Here is a 17568-nt window from a genome sequence, read left to right as displayed (position 1 = left end):
CCAGTGACTCCAGGGTCTGAGGGCCCAGAAGGGTCATGCCACTGGGCTGGGGGAGCGTCCCCCGGACTTGGAGGGTGCAGGTGAGGCCCTTGCCAGCAGGAGCTGCAGTGGCTGCACAGCATGGGGTGCAGAAGCGGTCACGGTGGGTGATGTCATGCTGGGCATTTCACTGCACACTATTCTGCATGGGTGTGTCCTCTCTTCCTAATTCTGGGTTTCCACAGAATCAATAAATCTTAACAATAAAGCACAAACTTGCACAGTGATTCAGTGGGGTGCCTGAGATGGCCTCAGCAGACTGGGGCCACCCAAGCAGCTGCTTGGCAAATGCCCTCCTTGGCTTCAGAGCTATCTATGGCCATGGTGCAGGGCCTTCCCTGGGAGCATCTGAGGAGACCCATCCCCACAGGGGTGGTGGGACAGCCTCTCATAGCTTCCACACACTTGAGGGAGGGAACAAGCCTCCCAAGGTTTCCAGGACCAGCCAGGATCCCACAGGGAGCAGCGATGAGACCCAGTCTCCCCGCCAGGGCCTCCCTATCTTCCTTCTGGATGTTTCTGTACCCACGGTGACTGCCCTGGGATGGCAGCCCTCCCTCAGGTCCCCACAGCACAGCTGGCTCTTGGCTGCCCCTGCTGGCCATGTACCTCAGGAGTGAGAAGAGGTCCCAGGCCCTCCTCCTGCAGCCTCACCTCCCCACAATTTGAGCTGAACCCCTACTGGTGTGGGCAGGGGCCTTTGTCACACCCACAGACGCACATCCTAAGTGCTAGCACAGACAGAGACACAAAGCGCTGGAGTTTATCTAAAAGGTGGAAAGTGAGTGCGTGTGCACACAAGCTCAGATGAGCAGGGGCTGCCCACAGAGAAACACCTGCCGTGAGTGGCCATGGGCCAGAAGATTGCCCCTGCGGAACTGGTGCTGTGATGTAATAGCTCAAGCTGCCACCTGCCAATGCAGGCATCCCAGATGGAAGATGGCTCTAGCTGCAGCTGCTCCACTTCCCATCCAACTCTGCTAAAGCACCCGGGAAAGCAGCGTAAGATGGCCGAGTGCTTGAGTCCTGCACCCACGTGGGAGACCTCCTCGGCCACTGTGCTGCGACACCTGCCCTGGGTGTGCAGGATACACGGAGCTGCACGCACAGAAGGGCCTCTAAGGTGGCCTGCACAGAGAAGGTCTGAGACAGAGAGGGGGTTTGGGGAGCAGAGAAGAGACAGGTTCTCAGGAGCCCAGAACCTGAGCAGGGTGCAGAGTGAACCCCCATTTAGAGATGTTGAGTAGCCTGCAAGACTCCTGGGGCTCTGAACAAGGCTGGGTCTGAGTGATGAGCGGCAGGAAGCTCCAGCCATGGCCAGGACGCCCTAGACTGGGCTTTGGCCAGGTGGGCGTCCTCACCCCGAGGCGCAGCTCTCTGGATCAGGTCCCTGGGACTTGGTGGAAAGTCAAATTGAGCAGGGACAGGGCCCGGCGGCGTGGCCTAGCAGTTAAAGTCCTCGCCTTGAACGCGCCGGGATCCCATATGGGCGCCAGTTCTAATCCTGGCAGCTCCACTTCCCATCCAGCTCCCTGCTTGTGGCCTGGGAAAGCAGGCGAGGACGGCCCAATGCATTGGGACACTGCACCCGCGTGGGAGACCCGGAAGAGGTTCCTGGTTCCCGGCATCGGATCGGCGCGCACCGGCCCGTTGTGGCTCACTTGGGGAGTGAATCATCGGATGGAAGATCTTCCTCTCTGTCTCTCCTCCTCTCTCTGTATATCTGACTTTGTAATAAAAATAAATCTAAAAAAAAAAATTGAGCAGGGACAGGCAGCAGTGGTGCACCCGGAGCGGGCACCCGGAGTGGGCACCAGGAGCGGGCACCCGGAGCGGGCACCCGGAGCGGGCACCCGGAGCTCATGGCCAGCTCACCACGTCCTCCCTGAGCCCCACCAGCAGCTCCCCATCATGTCTACACTGCACTCACGTCACCCCCTCCTCAGCTCCGTGTCATCACCCACCACCTCCACATTGCTTCAGCTGCCCTCACGTCACCTCTGCCCTTCCCAATTCCCCTCCCCGCTGCTCCCTCTCTCCTGCCCATCTCATTGTCCATGCTCACGTCCTCACTTGTGTTCCAGGGCCTAGAGCATGCTGGGCCATTGCTCAGTGCCAGCAACACTGCCATATGCGGTCCATGGCCCTCCTGGCCCTGCTGCCCACCATGGCTGGGGGCCACACCCTAGCTGCGTGGGAGCCAGTCAGCATGGCATGTCCCGATGCTGTTGACAACAGTACGTCCTGGGCTCCCAGGAGCAGGGGACAAGCATCAACACTGTCATTCTTCTGGCTTCAGTTTTTTCAGATCTCATCCTGTCCACTTGGCCACACAAAAGCATGTTAGCCTGCTCAGGGCCAGCATTGTGGCTCAGTGAATTAAGCCCCTGCCTGCAACAGAATCCCACATGAGCTCTGGTTCCAATTCTGGCTGTTGGACTTGCTGTAACAGCTTAATTGGCTGATCCTCCCCTTCTAAGCACCTTGGTGGTATGTGGCCGAGCAGTCAGCTCTGCTCTTGGCTGCCCCAGGCCCAAGGTCCACGAGCCCAAGGCCGGCACAGAGGCAGGTGCTAATGGAGGCAGTCGCGCATGTGGGGATGGGAGCCGGCCCCTTCTCTCTCCGGCTCTGGAAGGTGGCACCTGCTGGTGGGGGCAGTCAGACATGTGGGGACAGGAGCCAGCGCCTCCTCCCTCCAGCCCTCCGGAAGGCAGCCCCCTGCGTTAACACATCCCGCTGCCCTGCCCCAGCGCCCCAAGCTTTGCTGGTTCTCGGTGGTGCCCACCCACCCTGCATCCACCTCCGGTCGCTCATCTCCCTGCTCGTGGCCAGGACCTGCCCTCTCCTCAGCAAGAAGTCCAGGGCGCGTGATACCCTTGTCCGAAGCGGACTGGTGCTGCCAATGGCCCTGGGACCCAGGTCGGGTGTGTGTGGCAGAAACCCCTCCGGGAGCATCAGTGAGCCCCGCCTGCATCCCTCCCCTGTCTGTCCCTGCTCAAGGACAGCAAGCTCAGCCTGTCCAGTCTGTGAGGCAGCATCCCCACTATGTGTGTGCCAGCAGAAACCCTGGCGCCACGGGTGGCACCTTGAGTCCCTTCCTCCTCTCCTGCCCCAGGCTGTCAACACCCGCACCTGCTGGATCCTGCACCTGGGGACACAACAGCGCCAATGAACTGCCCGGTGCAGGAAGCATGAGCTGGACACAGGGTTCAGCTTCTGGCGGACAACAAATGCCAGCCCAAGTTTTGGGAACCACTGAGGCCCAGCAGGTGTGAAGGCCTGCCAAGGACCGCTCTGTCCAGGGGCAGACGGGGTGGGCCACACCAGGGACAACCTGGGAGGGAGGCCATCTGGCCCACGTCAGCAGAGGGGCCAGATCGGGGAGGTGGCCAAGGCCAGGACAATTGGTGCCGCCTACGTCCAGGCACTGCTGTGGCGACCTGTTCTGCCCCTGGGGTCAAATCCCTTCGTAAGGTCAAGGTTGAGAGTGGCCACATTCTCCCAAGGGTGAGGACCAAAGGAGGAGAGAACACGAAAGGTGACTACTTGCCTGGCTTGGTGGCTTCCATGTTGCTTTCCGTAAACCAGCCCGGGGGCCTCTGGGGCTGAGGCCCCTGTAGGGACTACCCAGGGACAGGTGCTGCAGGTACTGGGCAGGAGCCGGGAACCTTGGGTGGTAAGCAGGTGGGGCCACGGTCAGCAGGCCCTGCCCCTCCCACAAGCCAGGTGTGGCCTTTAAAGCCCAGCTGACACAGATACGCCCAGAACAGGTGCAGCTGCTCAGGTTCTGCCCAAGGCGCACAGCGAATTCCTCCCTCCACTGATGGGGAAGTCCAATAATTTGTGCTAGTCACAGACCAACCAGGCTGGAACCCACTCACTGGCCAGGGGGCCAGGGCCTCTGCACAGGCCCCTCCCTGCGGCACCAGCCCTGAGAAGTGACCTGGGCTGCAGGAAGCTGTTGGATCAGCATCCCCGCCCGGGGTGCCTTCTGCAGAGTCCCTGCGGCAGCAGCCGATGGAGGAGGGCATCCTAAGCCTTGGTCACAGAGTACGAGGGAAAGCACATCCGCTGGCATTTGCACCAACAGGAGGGCACAGCAGACACGGGCTTGGACCCCCACCGTCTGCTCCATATGAGGCTTGGGCTGGAGTTGCCGCGATTCGAGTTGATGGCACTGGGTTACGCTTGGGGTCCGGGTGGATGTGGAGGGCTGCAGGGCAAGGACACGGATCAGGGGCGGGCTGTTCTGGGCTGAACCACATCAGACACACAACTCCCAGTAACCAAGGACCTCAGCCCTGCTCACCTCGGGGAAACCAGGGTTTCCGGGGCCCTGGCACCACTGCCCCGGTGTCCGCCGTCTCCGTGGCATCAGCTGCCCAGGTGCACCCACCAACAGACAAGCAGCCACCATCACATTACAAACCCCCCAAGGCATCCCGATGTGGGAGGGCTGATCATTTAGATCCTCAGGTCTGCAGGACGTGGATGTCCCCGTGGTGGGCCGCTCCCAGCCCCCACCTCCCACTGCACACCCAGCGTGGACAGTGCCGGAAACCGTGAGGCTGCTGGGAGGGGCCAAGGGGTGCGGCTGCCGCCTCTGCTGCCCTTAACCTGGGAACTCCTTTCACCAGACACCACCTGGAGAGCGTAAGGCAGGGAGTGGGGCACAGCCTTTCAAATCAGTTCACAAATCTGGAAAGAGAGAGTGTGAGGGACCAGCCCAAGGGCTGCCCTGTGGCTGTGGATGGCAGAAGGCAGGTGGGCTGAACACACTTTGAACAAAGTCATTGCTGGGAGGCCGCAGCAAGTGCCACGTGAAGTTGGCAAGGCGTCCCCTCCAGCCCAAGTGGGATCCCCACCCCAAGTAAGCCCAGGGGAGTGCAATATGGGGCAGACCAGCGAAATCTGAGTGACATAAAGGGGGTCATGGTGAGGTCAAGGCCGAGTGCGCAGACCAACACTAACCCAGCAGCTGCAGCGAGTCCACATGAGTCTGGGGCCTTGGGCGGTCTACAGGCCGCAGGCTGCAGCAGCACGGCCACAAGGGGCACTAACACACAAGGACAGACACCGGGTGGGCACAGGCGTCGGAGGGGGGGGCCGCGCGAGGCAAGCAGCCTGCACAAGGCTGGAAAGCAGCGCCATGGGAATGATCCCAGCCGGGGTCGCCGGCTGCCAGCAAGGAGGTGATGGGCAGCTTGCCCTTCAGCGGCCTGGAAGGTCCCCACAATGGCCTTGCCCCTAGACATCCCCAGAAAGCGACAGCCAGAATCTGGAATAGGCAGCCTGGCACCACGACAGTGCCAGGGCCCCTCTCCCCTGATCCTAACACGCGAGACCCTAAGCAGGTGACACCGCGGCTCACTCTCCGGACGGGAGGAGTGAGTGCAACCAGAAATCTGATTTCCACAGCAGAAAAACACTCAGTTTCTCCATGGGAAATCTGGTTAGGTAACTGACAGTGCCAATCCAGGAAGGACTTGCCAGTGGACATAGCTGACATGCAGGCAATTCTAGAACGTGGGAGTAAGATAACATCATTTTTATACAGACGTGTAGCCCTCACTGGCGGCGGGCTCAGCATGGACCCTGGTGGGTGATGCCAGCTGGAAGCCTCGCTGCTCACCTGCAGCCCTGGCTGGCTCCCTCTGCCAATCGGCTGTGAGAATGTCAGGGTAGCAGCCGCTGGGTGCTGTGCCCCCGCCCCCCAGCTGTCCCAGGTACACCCGATCCTAACGGGAATCCAAGCCTGGGGTGGGGCCCTGCCCCCAGGAGGGCGACCCGAAGGAAGCTCCTGGCTCCTGGCTTTGCACTGGCCCAGTTCTGGCACTTGCAGCCATCTGGGGAGAGAACCAACAGATGGGAGATCTTTCTGTCTCTGTATATCTGCCTTTCAAATAAAAATAAAAGATATCACTTATTGAAGAAATTAAAAAGGCAATGCAGATTTGCCCAGGCCTTGGTTTTAAGCGGCTCTGCTGGGGGCCACACCCGACCCCACGAGGCAGCACGACAGATTGTGACGTGTCCACTGGGCTGGCCACTTCAGCTCTCAGGCCTGCGACCCTGCTGGTGCCGCTCCCGTCCCCGACGGCGCCTGTGCGGTTCAGAGCCCACGGGCACCGGCTGCCCAGCCCTCTGCTGGACGCGGGCGCGGACGGCGGGCCCAGCAGCCGCAGCCGCAGCCGCCGAGCGGCGTCAGGCAGGACTCGCCCCAGCAGGTGTCCGTGCGCCCTCGGACCCGGACTTGCCGTCCTCGAGCGTGGGGAGCCCTGGGCCTCCCGCTCTCGGGCAGCCCCGGGCTGGGCCCCGCTGCCTCCCCTCGCCCACGTGCTTCCCGCCACGTTTTGTCCGTGGGGGCACCGACCCTTCCCGCTCCGCCGCGGCCCTCTCCGCCACGGCAGTGACCCGGGGCCGCGGGCACTCGCTGCCCACCACAGCCAGCGCCGCTTCCGGCTCCCCGCCCCCGCGTGCTCGCTCCTCACTGGCTCTCCCTGCCTCTTCCCGCCCCTGAAAGCTCCATCCTCATTGGCTCTTCCTACTCTCCCCGCCCACGCAGCGGCTCCTTCCTCGACTTCCTTTACCTTTCACCTCCTCACCTTCGGGAGCTCCGGAGGCCTCAGGGCCCGCCCACCATGCTCTGCCCGTATTGGTGATCTTGTCTGTCCATCACAGAACCAGCGGTGTGCGATTGGCTAACAAGAAGTGGCGAGGGCGGGGAAGTCGGGCCGGCGGCCCGCGCGCAGGCTCAGTGCCTGCGCAGTGACTGCACGGGCAGCGGCGGTCATGGCGGCGCGGTGTGTGAGGCTGGCGCGGCGCGGTCTGCCGGCTTTGGCGTTGTCCCTCAGGTGAGGGGCGCCGGGTTTTCCTGGCCCGAGGAGGGAGTGCGGCTCCTCAGCGCCGCCTCTGCTCCGGTGGGCCTTTCCCGGTCAGCCTCAGGCTCCGGGCAGAGCGATCCCCGAGGCGGCGTCGGGGTGCCCAGGACTGTCCCCGCTCGGCCGCGAGTTCTCTCCCCTGCTGCCGAGTCGGAGGCCGAACGAGCGGCGGGCTCGCGCTGCTTGCGCGGCTGGGCCGGGGGTCCGTGTCCCCCCTCGGCTTCCGCGGTGAGGTTGACAGCCAGAAGTGGCCGCTCGCTCCCCGCGTCGGCATCGTTGTCCCCGGAGGTGCTCGTCGGGGGGCCGGCCCCCGAGGGGGGCAGCGGGCCAACGGCCAGGCTCTCCCCATGCGTGGAAGGAGGAGCGGGTGCGCTGTGCCGAGCGGGGCCTGTGGCCGGCCCAGGCGTGGGCGGCGTTGGGTTGCATCAGCCGGGAGGACCCCCGGGTGTTGCGGGCAGGTGGTCTTGGTTGCGCCACTGTCAGCTTGAGCCCCCGACCCTGACGAGCAGGTGCTGGGGCGGGCTGTGCCGCAGGTCATCCCCCCGGCTGCTGTGCACGGCTGCCAGGCAGAACAGCGGCCCGGTGGAGGAGGACGCGGGGCCCGGAGAGTCCAAGGGTGAGCCGGCAGCGGCCGAGAAGAGCCTGCGGGAGGAGAAAGTCAGGCTGGAGGAGCAGCTGAAGGAGACCACGGTGAGGCCCGGGCTGCCCTTGCGAAGGCGTGGGGTGGGGAAGAGCCCTGGACCCCGTGTCCTACCTGGGAACAGCCCTGCTGAAAGATGAGCAAACAGGAGCCCCAAGGGGCAGGGCAGGTGAGCGTGCCCTAGGGTGGCGGAACTGCAGTGGTCGGAGTCCCGGCTCGGGGAAGCGGACAGGAGGCCACCACCGGGAACAGGTTACAGGCCTTCGCCGCACTCCTGTGTCCATGCTGCTCTGAGATTCCAGGCTGTTGGGGGGCGGCTGGAGCCGTGGGGACAGGAAGGGGGATGCACGCGTGGGAGGCTTGGCCAGGGGGACGCGGCCCCTCTGCAGGCTGGCTGAGCCCCCTGCTCCCTGTGACTCCCAGCCCCTCTGTTCCCTCTGTCTGCAGGAGAAGTACAAGCGCGCCCTGGCCGACACAGAGAACTTGAGACAGAGGAGCCAGAAGTTGGTGGAGGAGGCCAAGTTATACGGTCAGTGTGGCTAGCAGACCCTGGGCACAGGTGGCTAGGAGCCGGCCGCGCCGTCACCACCCTCCCCTGGCGGGTCACTGTCCCAGTGCTTCATGGCGTGGGCTGTGACTGGGTCCTCAGGGTCATGAAGCACCCTCCCTGCCGCCTGTGCCCCCAGCTCTGCACTTGGTTCGCAGTGCCAGCCCAGTGCCCACACAGGCAGCCTGGGGCACACTGCCTGCTCTCCTCCACACAGGCATCCAGGGCTTCTGCAAGGACCTGCTGGAGGTGGCCGACATCCTGGAGAAGGCCACGCAGAGCGTCCCACAGGAAGAGGTGCGGGACGACAACCCACACCTCAAGAGCCTCTACGAGGGGCTGGTCATGACCGAGGTCCAGATTCAGAAAGTGTTCGCCAAGCACGGCCTGCTGCGGCTCGACCCTGTTGGGGCCAAGTTTGACCCTTATGAGCATGAGGCCTTGTTCCACACGCCGGTGGAGGGTAAAGAGGCGGGCACGGTGGCATTGGTGAGCAAGGTGGGCTACAAGCTGCATGGGCGCACCTTACGGCCCGCCCTGGTGGGGGTGGTGAAGGAGGCGTAGCCGCACCCTGGTTCTGAGCCCGCTGATGGGCCGTCTGGTCCCACCCGTGGACGCACCTGACCTTTCCCACCCCGGCTGGGAAGCTTCAGTGACTTGTGGCCCTGCTGGAGACGAAGCCAGTGGAGTGGCTGGGCTGTTCATGGACTTGGGGCCCTGCGTCTGCTCACTAGGTGAGGGCAGGTGGGATCCAGCTGTAGCTGCTCAGACCAGGCAGCCCCAATAAAAGGGCTCAGGAGCTCGCTGTGGACCCTGGCTGCACCGTCCGCGTGTCCACTCTCTGTGTGGCGCCGCTGCTGCATTTGTCACTGCACGGTCACAGTGGGCCTGGGGAGGCTAAGCCCCAGGCCAGCAGTGTCCCTTGCCCATTCTCACATCCTGGTTTTGCCCATTGTTGAGTTTGCCAGAATTCCTGTTCTGCTCATCGGATTGTAGGAGTGGTTCCATCTGGTCAGGTGGCCTCAAGAGCCGAGGCCCTGTGCCTGGGGTGCTTGGAGCCCAGGGATGTGGTTTCTTCCTGGCCTGGAAGCCTCAGGGCCACCAACACAGGACAGCTGACCATAGCAGAGCCAGCAGCTCTGCCAGCACAGGCTCTGCTGGTCCAGGGACATACATGACTCCAAAGCCCCAGGCACACTGAGCTGTAGCAACAGTGGCCCTTGGAGCTGTGGGACCTGGCCCCTCGGTGAACCTGGCTCTTCAGAAGGATGAGTGATCAGCTCTTGGTCAAGAGGCAAAATGGCCTTGCACTGGTAGTGGCAGGTGGTGTCTGGCAGCTGGGCTTCACTGGTTCACCCTGTGAGGTGTACTGTGGTCCACAGTTCACACTGCTTGTGACCATCTTCCAGCTAGCTCTGCAGCTCGCCCCAGGCCTGGAGGCAGCAGGCTGGGCTGCCGCCTGTCCCAGTGGCAGGGTCACCACTGCCTCAACAGGGCACCCGCATTCCCTCCACTGCCCCCTGCATCACTGTGGCAGTGGCACAAGGCATGTGGAGGGCGTGCGTTTCCCAGGCAGTTTGAACATCTGGATTTGGGGTCTCCATGGAGCAGTCCATCCCAGCTATAGCTTCAGTCACAGCTTCCCCCAGCCCCATCTGTGTCACCATGCTCGCTAACTACTCTCCTTGTGTGTGGCGGCAAGCTGGGCCCCCAGGCAGGGGCTGAAGCGGCCACAGCACCAGCTGCAGCAGACCTCCCTGTAAGCAGTGGGGGCCAGGGGGCCAGGTCTGGCTGCCCATGCACTGCCTGCCAGAGAGGAGCTGGGTGAAGAGGCCCCGGACCCCAGCTCCCCACAGCTTTAAGATGTGGGGCCTGAGGACTCGGCGGGAAGAAGCAAGCACCGACACTTTATTCTCAACTCCTTTAATGTGTAAAAGGGGAATAAAGACGCTTGCCAGCACCTCAGTGTCCACATATTCTTGGGATGTCAGTCGCTGCAGGGTGCGAGTTGGGAAAGTGGAAGGAACCATGTGGTCTACCCAGTGCTGTGGGTTTGCCAGGACCATGAAGTGGAAGACCAGGAGTACCGAGCCGGCAGCTAGCGGGTGGCCTAGGACCACCCATTCGTCTTTCATGCTTGCCCTTGAACTTGTCAGTACTTGAACATAAATTAATAATACATTCATTGTGGTGTGCAAACAGTCAAGCCCAAATCAGTTTTTCGTGTCACACCATCACACACAGCCAGGCCTACCTGTGCCAAGGGTTCCATCTCGTGGCCCCTGCCCAGACGCTTGCTTTGCCAGGGCCCCACCACCAAGCTTGTGCTCTGGGAGCCCCACCCCAAAACGTCCACCCAAGAACCAAGGGGTTGGCAGTGCTGGTGGGGTCCCCAGTCACACCAAACTGTCCACACTGAGAACTACGAGCTAGGTGCCACCTTCATCCCTGCCTGGCATGTTCCTGGCATCATGGGTTCTGAACCATGTGATGCCAGCCCACTGCGTCACTGACAACTACACCCATGTCCAAGACCTCTTTAATGTTTTTATTTAATGCTGAGAGTTGCCCCTGGGGACAGGGTGTAAGGAGGGGAAAGGCACCGTACCCAAGTTGTCCTTGGAGATGAGGTGTATGTTTGCTCCCAGGCTGCTGAACCCAAGGTAGAAGCTCGGGGCAGGAGGCCTGGGGTGCCCCGGTGCGGGAGGGCCAGCAGGGCTTGCCACAGGCTGTGGGGCAGGGGCCCAGAGGGGCTGGAAGACAAATGACTGCCTCGAGTTGCAGAGGGGAGGTACCGTGCACGTCCTCTGATAGGACCCAGGGCAGGCATGGGCAGGCAGGGCAAGGCCTGATCAGCATAGTCAGGACAGAGGAGGGAAGCGGTGTGCTGGCCTGTAAGCATGAAGCCGGGTACGAGCTGGAAGCTGAGCTGGCCAGGCAGTGCCCCGCTTGCAGTGCTGTGAGCTGTGGGACCCGAGGCAGCTAGTGCCAGGACCTGGAGCTCCCAGCCTAGCATTCAACAGCCGGAGACAGCTGGTGGGCGGTGCGGCCGACCCTGTGCCCCCAACTGCCATGCCTGTGTGTACAGGAGCAGGGCCACGCACAGGGAGCCGGTGCCCTGGATACTCAGCAAAGGCACAAGCCCACACACGAGTGTGGCCAACAGTCAGGTGGAAGCTGGCGGCTGCTGCGCCCAGCAGGCTCCCGCGGAACTGTCCTGGGCTCTCCTCCAGCTGCGACCGCCTCCCTGTAAAGTGCTTGTGCCCAGCACCGCACTCTGGGCAGAGGGACCCTGCGGGCACCACACCCAAGGAAAGCTTGTGGCACCAACAGAGCTAGTGGCTCGTTGTCCAGCAGGAACGCTGGGCTCCTGTCACCCATAGTGCAGCAGTCTTTGTACCCAAAGGGAAGAAAAGTCACCAAGTAAAAGGAAATTTGCCAGTCTTCTACTATTCCCTGGGCCGAGCCCAGGCAGGGCCGGCTTCGTCCCCGAGCTGGGATGGACGCGTCTGTCCCCTGGGACCCAGGGCCTGCGTGCTAGCAGGCCAGCAGCTTCAGGCGGTGTCCCTGGATATCCAGCCGCTCTCCGTGAGGAAGTTCAAAATCCTTTTCTTGAGGACCTTGTCCAGGTAGCTGGGCAGGCGGCTCTTGGAGGGGATGCCCTGGCGCTTCTGCAGGTGGTCCCTGATGATGATGGTCTTGACCGTCACGTAGCGTGCGGGGCTGAGGTTGAGCGAGCTGCACAGCACCTTCTCGCGGTCGGACAGCAGCTCGAAGCCCGGCAGGTTCTCGATGGCCGCCAACTCGCCGTCCTTGCCGTCCTCCCTGCCCCGCCTGGAGCCCGCCAGGCTCCTACTCTCCTTCCGCTTCTCCCGCTTGTGCCGCGCCGCCTCGTACTCGGCCGACTCCTCCATCTTGGTGATGCCGTTGCGCCGGTAGCGCTGCAGCTCCCGGATCTTGGCCCGCAGCACCTTCTCCTTGTGCATGTTCTCGAACAGGTCGTCGAACTCCTTGCAGGACATGAACTGGTAGAGCGGCCGCAGCTTGAGCCGCAGCTCCTTCTCCTCCTTGGTGACCTTGCGCCTCAGCGCCTGCGCCTTCTCCTTCCTCTCCCTGCCCAGGAAGGCGGGCACCAGGTTGTAGTCGCGGGCAATGTTCTTGCGCCGCTGCCGCTCCCTGAGCTTGCGCACATACATGTCCACGTGCGCGCGCTTCAGCTCGATCTCCACGTCGTCGTCGTCGTAGTTGACCGACAGCCCGCTGATGAGCGTCTCGGCGTCCTGGTCGTACTCGATCTCGTAGTCGTCGCGCAGCGGCATGTAGCCCAGCTGCTGCTGCTCGGCCACCGAGATGTCCAGCGGGGGCAGCGGCGTGGTGAGGCTGGGCGAGAGCGGGCCTCCGCTCGGGCACGTGTGGTCCGTCACGCGGTTGGGGATGGTGTCGGGGATGCAGGCCTTGCCCAGGTTGCCGTGGATGTACATGCTCACGTAGTGCTCCATCACCTCCTGCGGCGTCCGGGACGCGCCCACGTGCGCGGCCATGTCCTCCTGCAACACACGGCGCCAGGTCAGCAGGCTGTGGCGCTGGCACCGGGAGCCCTGGCCCTCCTGCCCGAGCTGGAGGCTGAGCCAGGGACGGGCCTGCTTCAGGGCTTGTTTCTGCAGCAGGAAGTCCCGGCTGAGTGTCCCAGGCCCCAGAGCGGAGCGAGCCCCAGACAAGGACGGTGACACAGGGGACCCGCTGTGGGCAGGCTAGCCCGTGCCCGCGCTGGGTGCTCGAGAACAAGCCGAGAGCTCGCCACAGCGGCTGCCACATCCATCACTGCCCCAAGAAGGGAACCCCTGAACGGCCAGCCCCTTAATGGGAGGAAACCGTACAACCCCCTGATCTTTTCCTTCTGCCAAGAGGCCTCTTCCTCAGCGCCGACCGCTAAAGCCACTTCAGACTCTCTGCCGACCGCTCGTTCATTTCCCAGCCGCCCGTGGGGCCTCGCTGGGCAGTCTGAACAGCCCTCACGTGGCTGGGGCAACAGGTTCGGCGCCCCCAGGAGGAAGCAGCTGGCCCATCCTGGCCATCAGCCACCTGTGGGGAGGTGTCCACAGCTTTGCCCCCAACCCTATCTCAGCCTTCCAGGGGGACATGCGCCCCAGCCCTCCAGTCTTAGGGCCTCGTGCGTGTGACTGGAGAGCGGAATTGAACGAAGGCTGCAGATGGGGGAACCTGCAGGCTGGGAACCAGACCCCATCCTGCCCCCTACAGCCATGCTTCAGGAAGCACTGGGGCCCCTACGGGATAAGAGCCAGGGCCACGCTGTGCGACCGTCACCACCCGTCCCTGGCCTTGGCGTGCCAGGCAAACAGCAGAGAGAGGTCAGCGGGGAGGGCGTGCTGTTCCCTCTCCGTCCTCAGCAGCCAGGGGGAAGGAAGGGGCCATGTCGGATGGGAACCTGGAGTGAGCTCAGCCCGAGGCAGGCGTCCTGTCTTGCACAGCTACCCCGACCCCAGTCGCAGCTGGGAGGAGGGACTGCTTCAGCCGTGTCCACACGGCAAGCTTCCCAGACCCCGTCAACCCCAGACCTGCTGTCACCTGCCCTGCCTGAGATGTGCCAGGAGATCGGTCCCAACTCTTGCCTGCTCTCTGGGAAGTTCCAGAACAAAACGCCCCCCGCTCCCGCCCAGGCAGATGCCAGGCCAGGCTTCTTGCTCTGGCCCTGGTTCTACCATGAAAAAGTTACTTAACCCCTCTGTGCCGCCATCTCCTGGTCTGGATTCTGGGGTGCTGGAGGTGGCAGCAGTGCTCACAGCTGGAAGCCCTCAGGGCCCAGCGCTGGTCGCCCATGGCTCCATCAGTGGCCATGCCCTGGTCTCGGCTGCTGCCTGCCGGGCACGGCCCCTCCATCCACAGGACTTAAGTGCTCCGTGGTTCCCAGTCGTGGGTCAGGACTTCATCAGAGCAAGCCAACACCAGCCTGCCAGCGACACGTCACTCCCTGGCCGTCTGGTAGGGGGCATGTCATTCGGTCGCAATGACAGAATGTGGCTGCGCCGGGGCCTCATGCCTACACTAACCCTGACAAACTGAAGGGGCTTCATGCACCAGGGACCCTGTGGCACTCCTGCACCACTGCTCCCCCTGCCCCAGGGAACTGCACTGCAGCCCTCCATGCCACCCCGGGTCATCCTCAGCAAGGGAGGGCACCTGCGGGCGGAGCTCCAAGCCCAGTGGGATCAGAAAGACATGGGCTCTGCTCGGGGTGGGTTCCTGGCCAGCAGTTAAGGCGGAGTCCCAGCTCCGGCTGTGGATGGAGGTTTCCTGCTGGTGCAGACCATGGCGGGTGTGGGGCAGTGGCGAGGTGCCCATGATGGGTTCTGCTGACCACGCAGGAGACCCAGCGCTCCCAAGCCTTAGTTGCTGCGGGCATCTGGGCAATGAGTCAGAGGAAGGAGTTTTCGCTCTAAATGACAGAAATAAAACTCCGGCCACACAACAGGGCATCAGGGGACCAGGCAGGGCCCTGGTATGCCCCTGCCCAGCCCCGCCACCACAGGCCTCGGGAAGTTCCTGGCACTGCCAGTTTTGCACGCTGACCACACACATGGGCTCCTGCCCTCCCAATCAGCCCTGCTGTCACCTCCCAGGAAAAGTCACTGCTGTCACTTTGGCTCACAATCAGACCCAGATGACAAGGCCTTCTGGCTGGCATTCCTGGGCACCTGACAAGGCAGGCTTGGGGCCGGCACACCAGCCTGCCTGGGGCAACACAGAGGGACCAGGGACACAGCCACACCGCCTGTAGCTGGGCACGTCTGGACCTGGCAGCTGTGTGGCTGTCCTTCCTGGGCACGGGGTGCCTGGCCACATGCTTCCTTGTCGGATGGGAAACTTAGGGTGCCCACAAGTTCTCGGATGACCTGAGCAACACACACCGCAGGCTGCTTTGAGGCCAAGCCTCAAATCGGATCCTGCAGCTCTGCTTGTTACCTGCCCAGAAGTCGGAGAGGGCCGCATGGCGTGTCCAGCAGGGAGACGCCATATGCGCCCATGCCGAGGGGGAGCAGGCAGCACAATGGCCCTGAGGACGCTCCCTCAGTGACACATGGCCCAACCACCAAGGGCACACACTGGAGGGGAAGCCAGGCAAGACCCTGGCAGAGCTGCAGCCCAGGGGCCAGCCCTGTGGGCCGCAGGCACCAGTCCTAGTGGAGTGGGCAGATGAAAGCCTGGGCTGGTGACCCTGAACTTCCCATGGTCCTGTCTCTGGGGTGTCTGCTGTTATCCTGAGGGGAAGGTTTTTAGTGGGGACTTCCTGCTGCTGCCTGCAGCGCGCCTGAGCACACCAGGGATGTGCTGGGTCCATGAAGTCAGGAGCCCAGAGAGTCCCGGCCAGGTTGACTCCTGGCCACCTTACGGGTGCTCTTTCCTGTTTGCAGCCCAAGTCCTGCCAGGGGAAGCTCTGACGCGTGGCCACACCTGCAGGCAGCATGTCACTGACCTCTCCTGTCCGCACCTGGTGCATGCCCGTCAGGCCACGCTCTAGCCACACGACTGGATGCACTCATGCCACGCAGGGAGGGCCCACACAGCCTGGGGGTCCTGAACAGCAGCTGCTACTCTGACAATCACTAAGCCCGCGGGCCTCAGCTGCCCACAGGGCCTGCAGGTGGCCCAGCCCTGGGAGCCACTGATGCGTGCACTCTGGTGTCTGCCCAGAGAGCCATGTCTCAGGCTGCAGAACTTCAGCTGAGGACAGACACTGCCCAGAGGGGTCAGGGTAGCAGTTCACAAGGGCACAACAGCCACATTGCGGCCCCAGGGCCTGCCCCGTCGACCTGCCCTCAGACACGCTGCCCGGTGACTGGCGTACACACTGGAGAAGCCTTGCCCCTGCAGCCCCGGTTTCTTCCACGGCACCATGCGGGCTTGGCTCCCCAGGCTGTCCCTGCAGGGCTCCCAGAGGCTGCAGTCTGGCTGGTTGGTCCAAACCGGTGGCTCGCACGGGCCCGGAGGCGCGCCACCTGGCACCCAGCAGCACCAGGCCTGCCACTACTGTGGAGCTAAGAGCTGTGAGAAGCACATTGGGAGAGGTCCCCAAGGTGCTGCTAGGGATGCAGTCATGGTCACCACGACTGGAGGAACGTGAACCCACCGGAGAGCACAGGCCAACACCCATGGGATCACCCTGAAGCCATGGAGGCCCCCTCGTGCTGGGACGCGGGCTGCTGCAGTGTGGTCCCAGTGTGGTCCCCGGGGCAGCAGGGGTTGGCCGGAGGGGCCGTGGTGGAGCGGGGAAGTCTGCCCAGTCCAAGAGGCCGGGGTGACCAGGCCTGCCTCCCCGACGGCGGGCAGGGCCGAGTCCCACCGCTCCCTCACTGTCACCTTGGCTCTGCCTGCAGGAGGCAATCAGTGGGACTTCCGGCACCGGCTCCGGGTTCGCCATCCACGCCCCGCGAGGCACCTGCTCACTGCAGACCCTGGAGCTGGCACACCCACGCCTTCCTCGGGGCTCCCCGGCTGCCAGCAGCGCTGAGGTCCCACAGGCTGGGTGCACACCCAGGACACACCTGCCGAGGCAGCTCTGCGTGACCTGGGTGCCTTCGGGCCTCGGGCAGCCCCGGGTCACGCCCACCCGCGGGCCGCGAGCATCCCCCACCGGGCTGGCCCTGGAGGGTGCCCGTCCGACGGCCGCCTCGCGGGCCCCGGGACGGGGCGGGCCGGGGCCCTGGCTCACCCAGTTTCCGAAGCCGAACTGCTCGATGGCGTCCAGCAGCAGCTGCTCCTCCCGGCTGGTCCAGCCGCCCTCGGCCTCGGGTCCCCAGAGCGTGAAGCGCCCGCCGTCCACCAGCTGGTAGCCGTGGTAGCGGCGGTGGTGGCCGATTTCGGCGCCGGCCGAGAAGCACTCGGGGCACAGCTCGATGTCCTGGCACTCGGTGCAGCGGAAGCGCAGCGGGCTCACCTCGGCCAGGCAGTACACGCAGTACTTCTTCCCCAGCTCCGCCATCTTCGCCCGCTCACCGCCCGCCGCGCCCCCAGCCGTCCGCGCCGGGCCCGCCGCCCCCGAGCCGCCGCCGCCCCCCGCCGCCGCCGCGGCCGCCCCTGCCCAGGCGCCGCCGGAGCCAGCCCGCCGGATGGCCCGCCTCAGCACCTGGCGTCCCCCGGCCCGGCCCGGCCGCCGCCGCCGTCGCCACAGCCGGCGCCCCGCCGCACCGCGCAGGCGCCCCGCGCGACCGGGCGGGGCGGGGCGGGGCGGGGCCGGGCGGGGCGGGAGGGAGGGCCGCCGCTCCGCGCCTGCGCGCCGGCCACCGTCGCCTCGCGGCGCCTCCCCGACGCCCCGCCCCAGGCCTGGCGGTGAGAGGCGAGGCGGGAGCGCCACGCCCCAGGCGGTGCGAACCTGCGTCCGCTTCCAATCGATGACGTCCGTCACTCCGTCGGCGGCTCCCGATTGGTCGGCTCTTTGCGGGAGG

The 17568-nt window shown here is 64.1% G+C and overlaps 2 protein-coding genes across 2 annotated transcripts; one reads left to right on the top strand and one right to left on the bottom strand.

The window, feature by feature from the left end:
- Window positions 1–6787: 6787 nt before the first annotated feature.
- GRPEL1 (GrpE like 1, mitochondrial) lies at window positions 6788–8934 on the top strand. Its single transcript, XM_004579232.2, has 4 exons — window positions 6788–6893; window positions 7454–7610; window positions 8008–8089; window positions 8325–8934. Exons 1-4 carry the CDS (start codon window positions 6832–6834, stop codon window positions 8669–8671), a joined length of 648 nt encoding a protein of 215 aa, XP_004579289.2. The 5' UTR covers window positions 6788–6831; the 3' UTR covers window positions 8672–8934.
- A 2688-nt stretch (window positions 8935–11622) lies between these two features.
- Window positions 11623–17231, bottom strand: TADA2B (transcriptional adaptor 2B). The gene is made up of 2 exons (XM_058670315.1): window positions 16836–17231; window positions 11623–12654 (listed from the first exon to the last, which is right to left on the bottom strand). Exons 1-2 carry the CDS (start codon window positions 17103–17105, stop codon window positions 11662–11664), a joined length of 1263 nt encoding a protein of 420 aa, XP_058526298.1. The 5' UTR covers window positions 17106–17231; the 3' UTR covers window positions 11623–11661.
- Window positions 17232–17568: the final 337 nt, after the last annotated feature.

The sequence above is a fragment of the Ochotona princeps genome, chromosome 11 (assembly GCF_030435755.1).
Source record: "Ochotona princeps isolate mOchPri1 chromosome 11, mOchPri1.hap1, whole genome shotgun sequence".
Classification (NCBI taxonomy): Eukaryota; Metazoa; Chordata; class Mammalia; order Lagomorpha; family Ochotonidae; genus Ochotona; species Ochotona princeps.
This window is presented reverse-complemented; position numbering and strand designations above follow the sequence as displayed.

Bases quoted from the DNA above. Each gene is read 5' to 3' on its own strand.
- GRPEL1 (XM_004579232.2), top strand. From the start codon at position 6,832: ATGGCGGCGCGGTGTGTGAGGCTGGCGCGGCGCGGTCTGCCGGCTTTG. The intron at 6,894-7,453 runs GTGAGGGGCGCC...GCTGTGCCGCAG, and splicing joins GCTTTGGCGTTGTCCCTCAG to GTCATCCCCCCGGCTGCTGT. The intron at 8,090-8,324 runs GTCAGTGTGGCT...TCCTCCACACAG, and splicing joins GGAGGAGGCCAAGTTATACG to GCATCCAGGGCTTCTGCAAG.
- TADA2B (XM_058670315.1), bottom strand. From the start codon at position 17,105: ATGGCGGAGCTGGGGAAGAAGTACTGCGTGTACTGCCTGGCCGAGGTG. The intron at 12,655-16,835 runs GTGAGCCAGGGC...CGTGTGTTGCAG, and splicing joins AGTTCGGCTTCGGAAACTGG to GAGGACATGGCCGCGCACGT.